The sequence below is a fragment of the Pseudorca crassidens genome, chromosome 4, assembly GCF_039906515.1.
Source record: "Pseudorca crassidens isolate mPseCra1 chromosome 4, mPseCra1.hap1, whole genome shotgun sequence".
Lineage (NCBI taxonomy): Eukaryota > Metazoa > Chordata > Mammalia > Artiodactyla > Delphinidae > Pseudorca > Pseudorca crassidens.
In genome coordinates, this window is record NC_090299.1 from 49,014,147 (window position 1) to 49,030,842 (window position 16,696).

The 16,696-nt window shown below is 36.9% G+C and overlaps 1 protein-coding gene across 2 annotated transcripts in view; it reads right to left on the reverse strand.

The window, feature by feature from the left end:
- ADGRA3 (adhesion G protein-coupled receptor A3) overlaps nt 1-16,696 on the reverse strand; it is a 118,754-nt gene that overhangs the window by 18,185 nt on the left and 83,873 nt on the right. The window contains exons 12-15 of one of the 2 annotated variants that reach the window (XM_067735642.1): nt 14,798-15,001; nt 10,211-10,273; nt 6,064-6,277; nt 5,645-5,853 (exon numbers count right to left, since the gene is read on the reverse strand). In XM_067735642.1, coding sequence (XP_067591743.1) covers nt 5,645-5,853; nt 6,064-6,277; nt 10,211-10,273; nt 14,798-15,001 — 690 coding nt within the window. The remainder of the gene's footprint in view (nt 1-5,644; nt 5,854-6,063; nt 6,278-10,210; nt 10,274-14,797; nt 15,002-16,696) is intronic. The other variant, XM_067735643.1, reaches the window with a different exon arrangement.

Here is a 16,696-nt window from a genome sequence, read left to right on the forward strand (position 1 = left end):
GAAGTCCAAAGAAAAACATCTCAGGGTACCCTCTGTTTGTCAGAGTATAAGCATTTTGAAGAGTTTGACAATAAAATAAAATTTTAAAATAGATCTGAAATCAAAAATGTAAAAAAACCCACAAAAAAACAAAAAAACCCCCAAGACTATGATGTCTATGTTGCTTTTAATTTTTCCCCTAAGAAACAAAGCATAACTTAAAGATTTTAATCCTCCTACCATACACCATACACAAAAGTCAAGTCCAATTAAATCACAGACCTAAATGTGAAAGGTAAAACACACTTAAAGCTTCTTAAGGCAAACAAAGGAAAATATCTTCATGATTTGGGGGTAAGCAAAGATTTCTTAAATAGGACATAAAAAAGTACTACTAAAAAAATTTAGAAAAATTAGAAACTCTGCTCATAAAAAGACAACATTAAAAGAAAAAGGCATGTGTATGGACTGAACGTGTCCCCCTCACAAAATTCGTATGTTGAAATCTAACCTCCAATGTGACGTTATTTGGAGATGCTGCCTTTGAGAGGCGATTAGGTCATAGGATGGAGCCCTTATGAACAGGATTAGTGTCCTTTTATAAAAGAGATACCAGAGAGTTCCCCTGCCCCTTCCACCATGAGAGGACACAGAGAGAAGACAGCATCTATGATCAGGAAGCCAGCCCTCATTAGATACTGAATCTGCTAGCTTCTTGATCTTGGACTTAATTAAGCCTCCAAAACTGTGAAAAAAAAATTTCCGCTGTTTGTAAACCATCTACTCTGTGGTATTCTGTTCTGGCAGTTGAATTGATTAAAACAGGCATGAACTGAGAGAAGACATTTGCAACACATAAATCCAACAAAGAGCTCCTATTCAGAACTCATGAAGAATTCCTATAAACCAGTAAGAAAACAACAGACAACCAAATTAAAACTGGCAAGACTTGAGCAATAACTTCACAAAAGGGCATACCCAAACTGCCAATATGAAAATGAAGAGGTACTCAACATGATTAGTCACCAAAGAAAGGCAGATTAAAACCACAATGATCAATCACAACACAACCACTAGAAGGCAAAAACTAAAGATTGACAATATCAAGCATTGACAAGGATGTGGAGCAATTAAAACTCATTACTGGTGAGACTGTAAACCAATAAAACCACTTTGGTCAATTGCATGGCATTACCTACCAAAGCGTATGGGTGCCTAGAACCTAGCAATTCCACTCCTGAATGCACACGTCCATCAAAAAACATGTGCATGCATATATACAATGGAATATTACTCAGCCATAAAAAGAAACGAAATTGAACTATTTGTAAACAGGTGGTTGGACCTAGAGTCTGTCATACAGAGTGAAGTAAGTCAGAAAGAGAAAGACAAATACCATATGCTAACACATACATATGGAATTTAAGGAAAAAAAAATGTCATGAAGAACCTAGGGGTAAGACAGGAATAAAGACACAGACCTACTACAGAATGGACTTGAGGATATGGGGAGGGGGAAGGGTAAGCTGTGACAAAGCGAGAGAGTGGCATGGACATATATACCTGCCAAACGTAAGGTAGATAGCTAGTGGGAAGCAGCCGCATAGCACAGGGAGAACAGCTCGGTGCTTTGTGACCGCCTGGAGGGGTGGGATAGGGAGGGTGGGAGGGAGGGAGACGCAAGAGGGAAGAGATATGGGAACATATGTATATGTATAACTGACTCACTTTGTTATAAAGCAGAAACTAACACACCATTGTAAAGCAATTATACCCCAATAAAGATGTTAAAAAATTTAAAAAAAAAACAACAAAAAACATGTGCATGAATATTTACAGCAGCTTTTTCTTGATACCAGATCCTTGCAACAACCAAAATACCCATCAACAGTAGAATGCACAAATTTTGATATCTTTGCACAATGGACTACTATGCAGCAAAAAAAAAAGAATAACCTGCTGCCACATGAAAAAACGAAGATGAATCTCACAGATGTAATGATGGGAAAGAAACCAGACACAAAGAGTGCAAGCTATACATTTCCACTTATATGGAACTGGAAAAACTTATCTACAGTGATAGACATCAGAAGGGTTATCTCTTGAGATGACAATGGAAATTAACTAGAAAGAAACATACCAGAGCCTGTGAGTGCTCAAGTAAAAGTCTTTATCTTGATGGCAGCTAAATATGTGTTCACAGATAAAAATATCAAGCTATATAGTTAAGATCTGTGCACATCGCTCAATTAGCTCAATTTAACGAAAAAAGGAAAGTGTTGGTCCCCCTTTGATTACCAATTCTACTTCATATAATTTATCCTGCAGATTTTCTAATGTGTAAAATAATTTTGTACACGGAAATTATTGGAAACAAATAAAATTGAGGAATATGCAAATAAATTATGGTGAGATCATAAAATAATATTCAGAGGTGAAAAAGAATGAGAAAGTTTTTTAATACTGATATGGAAACTTTCAGAAAGGAAATTTAGTAGTGGGATTAAGAAGACATTTCTGGAGCCTGAATTCCAATTCCAACACTAACTACCTTTGAAAACTTGGTCATGGTCCTTAGCCTCTCTATGCCTTGGTTTCTCCACCTGTAAACTGGGGGCAATAATAGTAGCAGGATACTTCATGATGTGGTCATGACGACCAAATAGGTTAATGCACATAAAGACTTGAGAGCACCTGGTATATAAATGCTTAATGAAAATTAGCCACTGCCATCCCCACCCTCATATCATCCTAAAAATACCACCTTCATAAGATATCAGCAGGAGCATAAGATACATTGTTCCATGGACATCATTATCATTGTCATAAGATATACTGCTTCCCGGAAAAAAAGCATGGTTTAGAACGTTTGTAGCATGCAACCTTCGTGTAAAAATGGAAGAAAATAGGACCATGTATTCATTTTGTTGTAATATACATGAAAATCTCTTCAATAATCTGTAAAAAACTAATCAGGGGTTACCTATTTTGTGGAGAAGAGGTGATAAGACAGAGGGTTGGGAGTTCAACTTTTCACTGTACATCAGTGTTAGAAATAACTGAAACATTTGATCCATGAGAATGTAGTACCTGCTTAAGAATTATATAAACAAAAACATTGCTAGCATTCATGTTCAATTATAGAGTAAATGAAACCAAAGTTCACTTTCATTCAGCAAGTTTTATATAAACAAAGTTTAAAAACTAGACGTGTAAAAACAAACGAGTGCGCTCTGGTTTCATGCATTTCTAGGTGAATACAATAACAAAAGGGGAATCAAGGTATAGTGATTATTTTATCTTCACTACCATTACCAATTAAGTAGTAAGTACTATCATAAATAGTTTGGCCCTACTCATTCAGTTTTTTTGTTCCCTACTGACCCCAGCTCCTAGAAAGTTTCCTGCTCAATTGGCTACTTCCAATCGTATCATTCAAACAAACCCAGTTACTGCTTAACTTTTTTCCTTGAGAACTTGGGATATAAATGGCTATCGCAGGATGTCTACTGAACCAAACTATGGTATCTCTTCGAGATTTACAAACAAATACATTCTTTTGTATCATTTTTTAAATACAAAATTATTTAAAACCAGAGCAGGAAAAGTTTTATGGGCTAGCTGCCAAAACAGGAATTTAGACGTGCTATATAAAACCCAATATTAAGGCAGTTTTCAAGAAAAATAGCATTTTACCTACTGTTCATAGTGTCAGGCAAGGAAAAACAGATGTTGACTTCTAATTTTTTAAAGCTATTTCTTCTATCTTAGGCATGACTTATTTAAGAGTATGTATGATTTCATTAACTTTGCCTTCATGTTTCATTAGCAACTCCAAAAATCCCATATACTAACTTTATTACAATTTTGTCAACAATTTCAGATACATCTCACCTTGCTGCCTCTAGGTGGCATAGCTATATTTAAGAAAAGCGAAAGGATATTCTTTGAAAATAGAAAAAAATCTTGGTGCTATTTCTTAGTTTTAAAGAATTGTGCATCACATTTTTTAAAAGATTAAAAGTATGAAAGATAAAAGAATAGCTTATTCCTTCAAGAAAAGGATTATACTAATTTAAATTGTTGAACAGCTAGGAAGTTCAAAAATAGATGTTTTAAACTGGTATTAAATTAAATAAAAATAAAAGTTTCACATGGTACAGTGTCATGTCTTTAACAATGAAGTTTATAAAATGCCTTTTGTGTGTGTCTGCGTTTCATTTCTCTTGCCCAACTTTTTCTAGTTAACTACTAAAAAAACTTCAGATGCTGCTGCATCTCTCTTACTTCTCCTTCAGTACTTCTCAGTTTCATGTTACTTTATAATCAAAACCTGAATGAGAAAACACTTTCAAAGTGAAAGAGAAAATGCTTCGTATTTTAATTACTACTTCAAGCTTTCTTTGAAAGGTGACTACAAAACAACAGAATGTGAACTTACAGAAACCAGACTCAGACTTACAGAAATCAAACATCTATTTGTGAAGAGAGTCCTAAACTATCAACACTAACTTTAAGCCCAAAAGGACAGATGACTGATACAAACACAGCTGAGTCTTTGCTAGTGTAGACTTTACCCACTGTCAGCTGGGCTGAGTAACACACACATTAATCCTTCTGCCCTGCCAGATAATCTACTTACTCCTCTGCTTGTTTGGGACACTAGGTAATGTATCCTAAGTTGAGGAGCAAAGAGAAAACTAAAACACAGAATTGAGGAAAATCTACTCTAATTCAAGCTTGCTTCAAGACCATTTCCAGTGGTAGACGCTCTTTTGTCTTTTTAAGAAAATAATACTTCACCTAAGGTAAAATATATCACGTTTCAAGATTATTTGGTGCTTTGATAAAATACTGTCTAGATGAGCTGGAGGCAGAAATCAGAATGCAGGCGTCCTCACTCCCAGGCTAGCCTTAAGCCATTGCTGGGAAATGTCCTTCACAGTCATCAGTAATTCCTTACGCTCTGAATGCATGTATACATACTCCAGGATGTTAGTATCTTATAATAACCACAATATGAAATAAAAACTAGCATGGCTAATTTCATAATTATCAACTCAGGAATCAGATTCACTTAAATGACTCATTAATAAAAAGATCTGTTCCTATACATTAATAGCTGGTTATTCTACCAAAGATTAATAGACATGTAAAATGATAAATAACACAAGACATTAACACTGAAGATATTTGGGTCAATACTGTCACTTGCAGCAACTAAACTGAAATTATCACCATTACTCTAAATTCAAAAGGAGTCTAAAAATTATGATGTGTAGTGGGATAAGGCACTAGATGGCAAAGAAGGAAAACGTCTCACTGTTCACTGTGCATCTTTGGGCAAAACGAGTCACGCTTTCTGGGTTGAGAGTTGGACTGCATACACCCAAGATGTTTCCAAATTTTAAGGTCAAGGTCTAGTTGAATGGATTTGCTTACAAATGTTACTGAAAATTCCTATGCCAAATTCAATCCCATACATTTCACTTCGTAGTAACTCAATTTCCCTTTAAACTCAGAATTACACCAAAAGTCGCCTCTTACTTAAAGAGAGCAATTATGTCAAAAGTTTTAAAAAAACAATCTTCATTTGAGCTTAACTACGCATAGGGAAAAATGAGAATACTTAAGTGTTTATGCATAACGTTAACGACTGCCGTACCATTAAAACCGCATAGTTACTAAGGGAGTAGCACTGAATGGTGGTGATATTTTCATCTGAGCAGAGTATACGGCACCCATTTGACGTCCAGCCTCCTTGTCCGTTCAGCAAATCAAAATCCCACTGGGCGGCCACAGGATCTGCTCCGTGCGCAATTCGACGCAGTGTCACATTAACAGGGATGTGGTGGGTATCGATGTTCACACCATCTGGAGGATATGGGAAATAAAAATATTTCTGAAACAAACTTCATAAACAATTAAATGTCAACTTATCCACGAATGGGAACTCTGCAAATACCTTTTCTTCACTAGTGACTCATTAAAACGAGAAGGAACAAAAATAAGCATCTTTAGGGACAGGGCATGATAAAGTCGTATTGTCCAGTGACTACAGGATGACATATGCCACAGACAAACCTATTTTGGTGAGAATCACTGGGGTAACCACTGTACGCCGTTTTCCATCATCGGCCAAATTCGTCGAATTCCCGGTGGCTGGAAAAAGCTTTCCATTGCGGAATGCGATGAGTTGAAGCTTATAGAGAGAGTCATCACTTGGTCTGACTTCTCTTTTTTGCTTTGGTGAGAAAAGGGAAGGAGGAAGCTGAATAGAAGCCTCTACAATAGTATTCTGAAAATATATTAAAAAAACAAAACAAAACAGAAACAAAGAAGAGTTGTCATATTAATAGGTAAAAACCAGGAGTATTTTAGATAGTTATGAATGTTGTCTAGTTATATGCTGAATATAGTTTTTAAAGGTATGTGAAATTTAATAGTTAGAACAATTTATCCGTTAAGTAAACATCATATAATAGCATAGAACAAAAGAAGTAGAAAATGAAGAGAAAAGCAAACTCTATTTCAGAGCGCTAAAGTAGTGAACAAAGGATTATTTCAAGCTATAAGGTGAATTTTCCCGATAATGTACATTGCTGAAGTAGATAGCATTAAACAGAACAGGGATCCCAGTGACCACTCTCCACATGAATTTTACAATGACAAAATATGGTAAATGAGCACAAAGGGAGCATATCACAAATGTGAGTATAATTAATTTGGGCTTCTGAAACTTTAAGGTGATGTATGATGGATTCCAACTGTCAAACGACAGAAGAAAGAAATTATACACAAACATAATAGAAGTTTAGATTCAGCAAACTTATTTTAGCAGAAGACTAAGAAACACATCACGTTTAGGAAAACACATAACAAAGAGGAACAAGTGAAAATTCTGGCTGGGCACTGAGTGTTCTTCAGATTTCTTTATTAGGGATTTTAAAATTATAAATTATTCAGCATTTCATAAAAAATGAATCTGTACACCAGGGAGGCAAATAATTATCTAAAAACGTCCTTATTTTAAAGACATCACAAAGCCGCTTTCTTGGCACTCACTTCTCTCTCCAATCCAACACACACGATGCCAACAGAATTTCCTCTTCAACAAATCTGTTGTTATTTCAGTTCAAATAACACCTTGGTTCCCAAATGTTTAGAAACTATGGCCAAAAAATCCTAAGTATGCCATATAATTTGGCTAATTTCCTTGTCCCAAATTCATCCCCTAACTCTCCCTACACCACAAGACTGGGCCACACTGAGTTTATCACTTTTTGAAATCTCCTTCTTTTTAAATGCCACTGTGCACGTGTCAGCATCTCCGGCTGAAATGCTCCATGGTTCTTTTATTTGGTAAGCTCACACGGGTCAGATTTGATTTTCAGTAAGTTAATTCTGCTGGCAATGCAAAGGACAGAGGATCGGGACGAGAAAGGCTGGCAGCCAAGAGAAGGACGCTGCAAAGTTCTATAAATAGGGCTTTTGGTTGGGGGGGATGATTAATTACACGACTCGTCCAGATACTGCTTTTACAGGTAGGTGCTCCCTCCTCTAGACTCATGCAGCATTCTGTACACAGCTCCATGATAACTAATACTTAAAAGCAGCACTGTGGATCTCACTGTCTGCTCCTCTTAACTAGAGTAAGAGAATTTTTGAATGCAGATAATCTCATTTATTTTTGGATAGCCTATGTTAATAATAGTTCCTGGCACTAGTATTTGATAAAATAGCCCATTGTTTATGAAATTAATGAAAGTCTGTGTGGCATTTTTTTAAAAGGTTCTACTGAAGCAAATGATTGACTTCAGATTTAGTTTTTAACTGCCGTGCTTAGAACAATGTTGTAACACGGCAAATAACCATAAATATCTGTTGGAAAAAAGTATTTCAGAAGTTTGAATATTGACAGTTGAATATTACTTTTAAGTTGAGGATGCCAAGAAAATATTCAGTAGAAATATTTCACCTAAGAAAACATATGAAAAGGTTTCTACTATTCTCACAAATATAACTTGATAGGAAAACAAAGTTTATTATAAATTCATTCACTAATATAGTATATTTCTATCAAGTATATAAATTTCTCCTAAGTATATAAGGTTGCATGTAAAAAAGGAAAAACATCAGTAGACTGATTTAATTAGAAGGTCAAAATCCTGAGGAACTGTTACATACCAGACATTTATTAAGCTTAAGTACTTTAAAATTCATAAAATAATTCTGTTGTGAACACAAAATAACTTGAAAACAAAGTGTAGCTCTCTGGAAAAGTTTTATAATAAATCAAATTAATTTAAAAAAAGAGGTCATACTTTACTTTCTAAAAGAGCTGAAAAAGGAAATGACAACTATACTTTCTAGAAGTATAAGCTTTTTTCTACACAAATTTAAACTTGTAAAACCATCCCGACAACAACAAATGAAAAACCTCAGGTGTACTGAGATTCCTGAGAGATGAGAGCTAAAAATTCCAGGCTGTTAGACACTTAGATTTCTAAAACATCTTTCAAAGTCCAATAAAGGATATTACTAAATAATAATTATAGGTCCCCTGGGGTGGCCTGAGGTGCTGGAAAAGCAAACTTCACCTATATCAATAATATTTAATTTTTATAGTAAAAAAGTAACACCTGCATATTTAATCTCCTTAAAAGAAGTACTGATCATTTATTCCAGAAAGGTTGTAAATGTAATGAAAAAAATCACTAAGGAACACATCTGTCACATTTACTGTGACTATACTTTTTGCCAGTTAGCCTTAAGACAAGAACACAAAGGTAATAATTTCATTTAACCATATATTCATTTTTAAACATATGGATTACAGCAATGGAAATAGATATAAAACATACAAATTATAGCTAATAAATCAGAAAAATCTCTCCTAAAAACCTCTGGGGAACCCTCGTAACACTGTTGGTGGGAATGCAAGTTGGTGCAGCCACTACGGAAAACAGTATGGAGGTTTCTTAAAAAACTAAACATAGAGCTGCCAAATGATCCAGCAACCCCACTCCTGGGTATATATCTGACAAAACTGTAATTCAAAAAGACAACCTGCACCCCTATGTTCATATTCATAGCAGCACTATTCACAATAGCCAAGATATGGAAACAACCTAAATGTTCTTCGACAGATGAATGAATAAAGATGTGGTACATATATACGATGGAATACTACTCAGTCATAAAAAAGAATGAAATAATGCCATTTGCAGCAGTATGGATGGAACTAGAGATTATCACACAAGAAGGAAGTCAGAAAGAGAAAGACAAATACCATATGGTATCACTTATATGTGGAATCTAAAATATGACACAAATGAACTTATCTATGAAACAGAAACATAGAGAACATACTTGTGGTTGCCAAGGAGGAGGGGGAGTGGGGAGGGATGGACTGGGAGTTTGGGGTTAGCAAAAGCAAACCGTCATATATAGAATAGATAAACAACAAGGTCCTACTGTAAAGCACAAGGAACTACATTCAATAACCTGTAATAAACCATAATGGAAAAGAATATAAAAAAGAATGTATATACAGGTATAACTGAATCATTTTGCTGTACAGCAAAAATTAACATAACATTGTAAATCAACTATATTTCAATTAAAAAAAAAACTTTCGGAAAGACATGTTTTTGGTGTCTAACATCTATTATTGAAGACCATATGCCACCCATAGGGAGAGGAACATGGGATCTGAAAGAAGAAACCAGAATTTGGATCCCAGCTTCACCATGTGGTAGCTGCTTAACACTGCACCATTTTGTCTACCCTGTGAGTTGCATCTGTCATGTGCAGCTAATGATCTTCCTAACAAATGATTATGAGGACCAAAGGAGATCATGACCATGACAAGCACAAAAGGCTATGGAACTGCGGGTAGTATTTTTATTATTATTTCAGGCATACCTCGTTTTATTGCACTTCACAGATAACTGCATTTTGGGGGGCAGGAGGTGGGTTTTTTTGTGTTTTTTTTTTAACAAACTGAAGGTTTGTGGCAACCCTGTGTTGTCAGACAGTTAGCATTTTTTAGCCATAAAGTATTTTTTAATTTAAGGTTTGTACACTGTATTTTAGGCATAATGCAACTGCACACTTAATAGACTACAGTATAGTATAAACATAACTTTTACATGCACTGGGAAACCACAAACTTGTATGACTCGCTTTTTTACAATATTTGCTTTACTACAGTTATCTGGAACCGAACCTGCAATATCTCCGAGGTCTGCCTGTACTGCCACAGCGTGGCAGGTCGTTCGTTATCTGGAGGCTGGGGAGAGAGAAAAATGCCTTAAAGTAATTGACTTACCAACAATCATCTAAAATCTCGTCCTGTTTTGACTTTTACAACTCAGCTTTAGTTTTAACTTCAATACTAAAAAATTGACAAACTACACACATGAAATAATGTTATCATAGAGCTCTAATCATGAATTTATTTGAATTCATGCATATTTTCTTATTTAGAATGACACTAAGAAGAAAATGATAAGTATCATAACAGATGTTAACTCAAATATTTTCACTAGATTTTAACATCATTCCTTATTAAATAATCTGCACTTCTGACACTACATAATTAATAAATCAAAATTTTCTGAAATCCTAATTTTGTTTAAGTCTCTAGAATTCTAACAATAAAATTAGAATGGGTCAAAGAGCCAGCTGATTAAAAACAGTAATTTGTTCATGTCTCCTTGACTATCGACTCACTAGATTTTAAACAGATAGATGTTATGATACATCCTAATTATTTTCTTGTGTATAATTAGTTATCAACTTCATTCCACCTTTTGATTATCTCACTGTTGAAGATTAACAGGGATTATGTTTGCCTTTAGAATTTTTTTTTAACTGACTTTCTTTGCGAATTAAGTTTGGCTGTTAATTTTTGTTCAACGGCATTTATTGGATGTTTCATTCCTCCATGCATGGCACTGTGCAGAATCTAGAGATATACAATGAAATAAGCCATGGTCCTTGCCCTCAAATATTAAAAATCTAGCAAGGAAAAGACAACAACAATAATAAAACCATAAGAGCTAACATTTATTAAGTGCTAACCCTGTGCCAGGCGCTGCTATAAATGTCTACATATTTGCCTCATTAAACCCTCTCAATAAACCTTTGAGTTTAGTACCACTTCATGATCCCTATGGAACAGAAAGGAACTGACATTCAGAGAGGTTAAAATACTTGCCCAAGTTTGCATAGCTTTTAAGTGGGGGAGCCGAACAGGAACACATTTAGGTAACCATACCCTCTGGCCTCTCACTATAACTCAACTCACCAGCATACCAGCTTCTCATTATTCTAGACAGTGAACAAAGCACTATAGGGCTAACAGGCAATGATGAATTCTGTCTGAGGAAGAGAAGGAAGTTGCCAACCGAATGGAGTCTTAGAAGACAGTAGCAGGGATCTTCCCAAGCAGGGGGGACACTGAGGGCATGAAAAAGGGCACAAATGAAGGCAGGAAGTGTGACGATGTATACGACTGGCTTGGAAATGAAAAGGACTTCAGGTGGGCTAAAGCCCTAGATGGGATGAGAGAAATATGGGATGCATAAAGAAAACGTGATTTCTAAATTCCAGTCAAGAAAAATTTTAAAGAACCAATTCTTTCTGGCTACATTAACAGCTGTATTCAAAACACCAACAGCTACTAAAAGCTCTTAGCAGTTAATCGAAAATAGGTAATATTTTGGATGCTAACAAATCTGAATTATGGTAGCAACAGTGGAAGGAAGCATTTGGTTAGGAAAAAAATTAGATTAGGTGCTGTAAGGGTCAGAGGACAGGTAATTCAATCTCCAACTGGCTGAATGACTGAGACCAGGCACTGGATTTCATCAATGAATCAAGCACTAGCTCTGACCTCGAGTAACCCTCAGTCCAACGCAGGAGTTGTAAGAAACCCATTTGGCTCCTGTGTGTAACATGCAATGCCAGAGATGAGCAGAGTGTTATGGGCAAAGCGAGGAAGAGAGATTAAGATGAGGATGGAAGAGATGAGGACAGACCAAATGGTATTAGGTAAGATTCCTGAAGTTGACATTTCTTCTGTGTGTTATCATAAAACCAAGGAGCTGGGGAGGGGAGAGGAGAAGCAGGGTTTCTAGTAGAAGACTGAGCATGAGCCTGGCCTAAGAATGGCCAGTACTTGGAAGAGACAACAAGGGAAGTTTTCTGTTACTAGACAAGGGCAGATAAATGAGGACGTTAACTGACAGCCAGCCTCCAGAGGGACACCAAGCCTCCAAGGGACACCATTTATCGTGGGATCTGCAAGGTCCATTTCCACGTCGGGTCAATGCAGGGATAACGTTCACAATATTAACAATCTGAGCAGCTTCCGCAGAGGGGAAGTCTTGTACAGGACCTCTGCTCTGTAGGTGCCAGCCCTTCAGTTGCTAAAGGGTGGACAGACAGGGTTGTGTTCCTGAAAGAAGGACCAGGATGCCAGCTGAGGAGACTCAGGGGACTGGGGCAGCAGCTATTCGCTAAAGGGTAAGGAAGTACTTCAATATTTTACTAATTGGTATGGTTGGATTGGTACGTGTTGGCTGAAGACTGCCTTAGGCAGACCAATCTGTATGAAAAGGAATGAATTTTTAAGAAGAGCCTGGAGACACAGAGACTAAATAGGAGCTCACGATGGCGTGGGCAATGCAAAATGGAAGTCCAATCTGGGCTGTGAAGGTAATAAAGACAGGACAATAGAGATTCAAGAAATATGTGGAAGGCAACTCAAGCTAGGCTCCTACTGCTAAGGACTGTCTTTTTATGGGTTTAACTTCTTACGCTAGCATGTTCTCCCATCCAAGGGTAATGCAATTATGAGATGTTCAAGGTGTCTAGTTAGTATATTCAAGGCATTAAAAAAAAAAAAAACAGGCAAAAAGAGTAAAAATTGCCATAGTATACAGTCTACAATGTAAGTTTCCTGTTAAAATGCTAAGGCATTTGGTACTCTCAACATTAAAATTTTTAACTAATTTTGTGTCATGAAGGATATGTTCCGTTTTCACTAGGTTTAAGCATGTCCACCTATAAAGCATGAATAATAATGTGATGTGTCCCTGGTTTCTGGCCACCAAGATGATCTTAAAATGATAGAACAGTAAGAAATTAACAAATTTGAGAGTATTCATTGAAAGCTTTCTACTTCAGCAGGTAGAAACTCTCCTCACCCAAAGGGATAGGTTGTAAACTTGATGAAACGTTGGGTTTCATCATTTTTAATTTCTCTCAGACGATCATCTAAGATAGAAGGGTTCATCAATTTTAAATATTCCTAAAAGACATACACTTCTCATGGGCTTGTGTGTGATGCTGTTTTGATGCCTTTTGTGGTATGTTTTTACCAATAAAAAATACTCTAAGGAAAGGAGCAGGCATTAAGGAGTAGCATCGCTCGGTGCGTCAAATACTCTCATACAGCCAAGAGCAACAAATCTTGCCAATTTTCGTCTGAATATATGGTGTCAAGTAAATATGTTATCATTAGACATTCTGACATAGTTGAGATTGTCTTGGGCAGTGGGGGAAGTTGGACTATTATTAAATTAGGCAAACTGGCTCTCCTTATGGAGGTCACCAGGGTCAAATATGACAAAATATATTAATTCTTCATTCATTCAATATTTGAGCCTCCACAGTGTACCAAGATACCTAACACCTATTTCATTGATTATTCTGCAGGCATAAAATGACTGGAATACTGTTTGCGACATAATTCAGGAACAAATCAGAAACACAGAAAGCACTGTGTAATTATAAACTACCAAACACATAGTTACACGTGGCCACACAAAGCTCAACAAAAAATCGTGACTCCAGGGTGTTGAAATTGCACTTTCACCGTTTGCTTCAATGCAGTTTAATGAAACACGCCTGAACCGCAAATTTTAAAAATCAATAAAAATGCTTTTAAATTTTGCGTACTGCAATAAAACACACAATTTGTGAACACATGTCACACGCTTGCACTTCTGTGCTAAAAATCTTGATCTACAGCTTGCCTGATTAAATGGCCTGGATTTTCCCATTAGGCCCAGAGCCAAGGGCACACAATGCTTTTAGGAGGTCTACGAAAACATTTTTCTTTAAAATCAGAAGCATAAAAATGAACTTTAAAGTCAAAGAAAATGTCTTAATATGTAATATTAATATATTCATCTTTTTACCACTGCAGTTGTAAAATATAATTTTGACATATTTGTGTGGAGAAAGGAGTCCAGAGGGCAAAAATGTCTAGGCCCATGAAAATCAGGATGTGTCCCTTCTTGGTCTAAGTTTCTTTCAAAACAACAGCAAAGGCAATACCAATATCCCCTCCCTCCAAATAACTTTTAGTATGGTTACCTCTGCAAAGCAAAACATTCTGAGTACAGTCATCCTCCACATCCACAGAGGACTGACTCCAGGACCCCCTCGGATACCAAAACCTACGGATGCTCAAGTCTCTCACGTTAACATGCCATAACAGCTGCATATAACTAAGCATACCTTCCAGTATACTTACTTTAAATCATCTCTAGATTACTTATAATACCTAATGCAGATGCGATGTAAATAACTGAAAATACAATGTAAATCCTACGTAAATAGTTGCCAGCATGCAGCAAATTTAAGTTTTGCTGTTTGGAACTTTCTGGGATTTTTTGTTTTTGACTGAATATTTTCAATCTGCAGTTGGTCGAATCCGCAGATGCAGAACCTACGTATACGGAGGGTCGACTGTATTCTAATCTAACTGTAGAGCCTTAAATGATTACAGAATATAACGTACCTTCAGAGCCAGACTTGAAAACGTATTTGAAACGTTGCACTTAAAGCTCAGCTGTTTATCCAGGTTTCCATCCGGATCCCGCCTCCCATAGTCAGAAAAGCCTGTCCGGTCAGTAGCTGCCACTTTCTGGAACACGGTACATGTCATCCCAGTGAAGCCAGCAGCCTTGATGACATAAGCCTCCAGAGCAATATTGGGTGAATACTTCAAAAGTCAATCAAACAGGAGTTATAAAAGATGTATAAGATGGGAAAAAAGCACTTTCAAAGAGTTTCAAACACAAAACACTATACATAAGCTAGAAGAGAAAGCTCACATTCTTACTAAACAAAGACACTGTAGATAACTGGCAGAATGAAAAAAGACGCTGGAAGCAAAAGGATGTCCTAAAATAGAAAGATACCTGTGCAGAGGAAAAGAGCAAGTCCCAAAGTATGGAAGATCAGATACAAATGAGAGGTCAGTTTACAATAATTTGAAGAGTACACTGCAGGAAACTATGAGCTGAAGATGGAAGTGTCTTACTAAAAAAAAAAAAAAAACAAAAAACCCCACCAAGCTAGAAAAATCAGTAGACACCCTTAATGATCATAATACACTTAAAAGTCGCTTCATTCAACACTTCATGCCATCTTCACTTTTTTCTTTCATGGGGACAACAACTCTCAGCATTAAGTTTCACCAATAAAATCTTTATACAGAGTCGCTCCAAAGCTGTTTCGTCAGAAAAGGAAGGGAGGTGCTAGGCCAGACAGAAATGAACAGATTTTAAAAGCAAATTAGGCCAGAAAATCACCTAAAAAAGATGGCACGGGCCCCAACAATTTTAAGGAATGCAAGAGTGAGACTGAACTCGAGGGTCCACCAAAATGTATGGCCTGCCGATACAAACAGCCACCAAGCCCATGTCCGGAGGACTGCTGCCACCACTCCCTCTGTGAGAACCACGACAGAGAGGGCATGAGAAGTGACAGGCTGACGGGTCTCTTTCACATCCATCAAGATGACAGCATGTGCTGTAAATTTCAGGGACAAGATGACATCTCCCTGCTTCAAGGATGATTCATTCTATGCCTACTATAGAGGGAAGGCATCTTTCTAAGTACCATATGTGGACGAAGTCCTCTTTTAAAAATTTTTTTTAAACATAGGACTTCCATGCGAGGCATCTAAAATCTATTGGGAAAATTAAAATTTTAAAATATAAGAAGGCAGAATTTTCCAAGTACCGTATGCACAGTAGAAAATAACTGGTGGCTTCCTAAATTTTTAAGACTAAGGAATCTTTGCATTAGCTTTTGTCCCACAGATGACACACTGCAAAAAATCTTACTAAATTCAATTATATTTAGCAAATTATATTCGAAATTTTTTTGTCAATCAAAGACATATATAATCATGATAAACATGTGAAACCTCAGTTGAAAGAAAGAAAACTGCCATTTTGAGATGGCCTTGAAGCCATATCATAAGTAGATATATAGTTTCTCAGAAACCTTTTTATACTTTGAAATACTGTGCAAATACCCACTATACTGCCCCCTATTATATCCTTGGGTTCTCAGAAGAACGAAGGAAGTTCTCTGTGCTGAGTAATAAGCAAGGCTGAAGCACAGGATTGAAAATGGATCTAAATGACCTGGAGGACCAAGTGTGGCCCTAAAACTGGCAAGCTCATTTCAAGTAAGATCATATGCCTGAGAGGGCAACTACCCTGAACTATGTTGTCAAGATGGGAGTCATGGGCTTCCCTGGTGGCGCAGTGGTTGAGAGTCCGCCTGCCGATGCAGGGGACACGGGTTCGTGCCCCGGTCCGGGAGGATCCCACGTGCCGCAGAGCGGCTGGACCCGTGAGTCATGGCCGCTGAGCGCCTGCGGGTCCGGAGCCTGTGCTCCGCG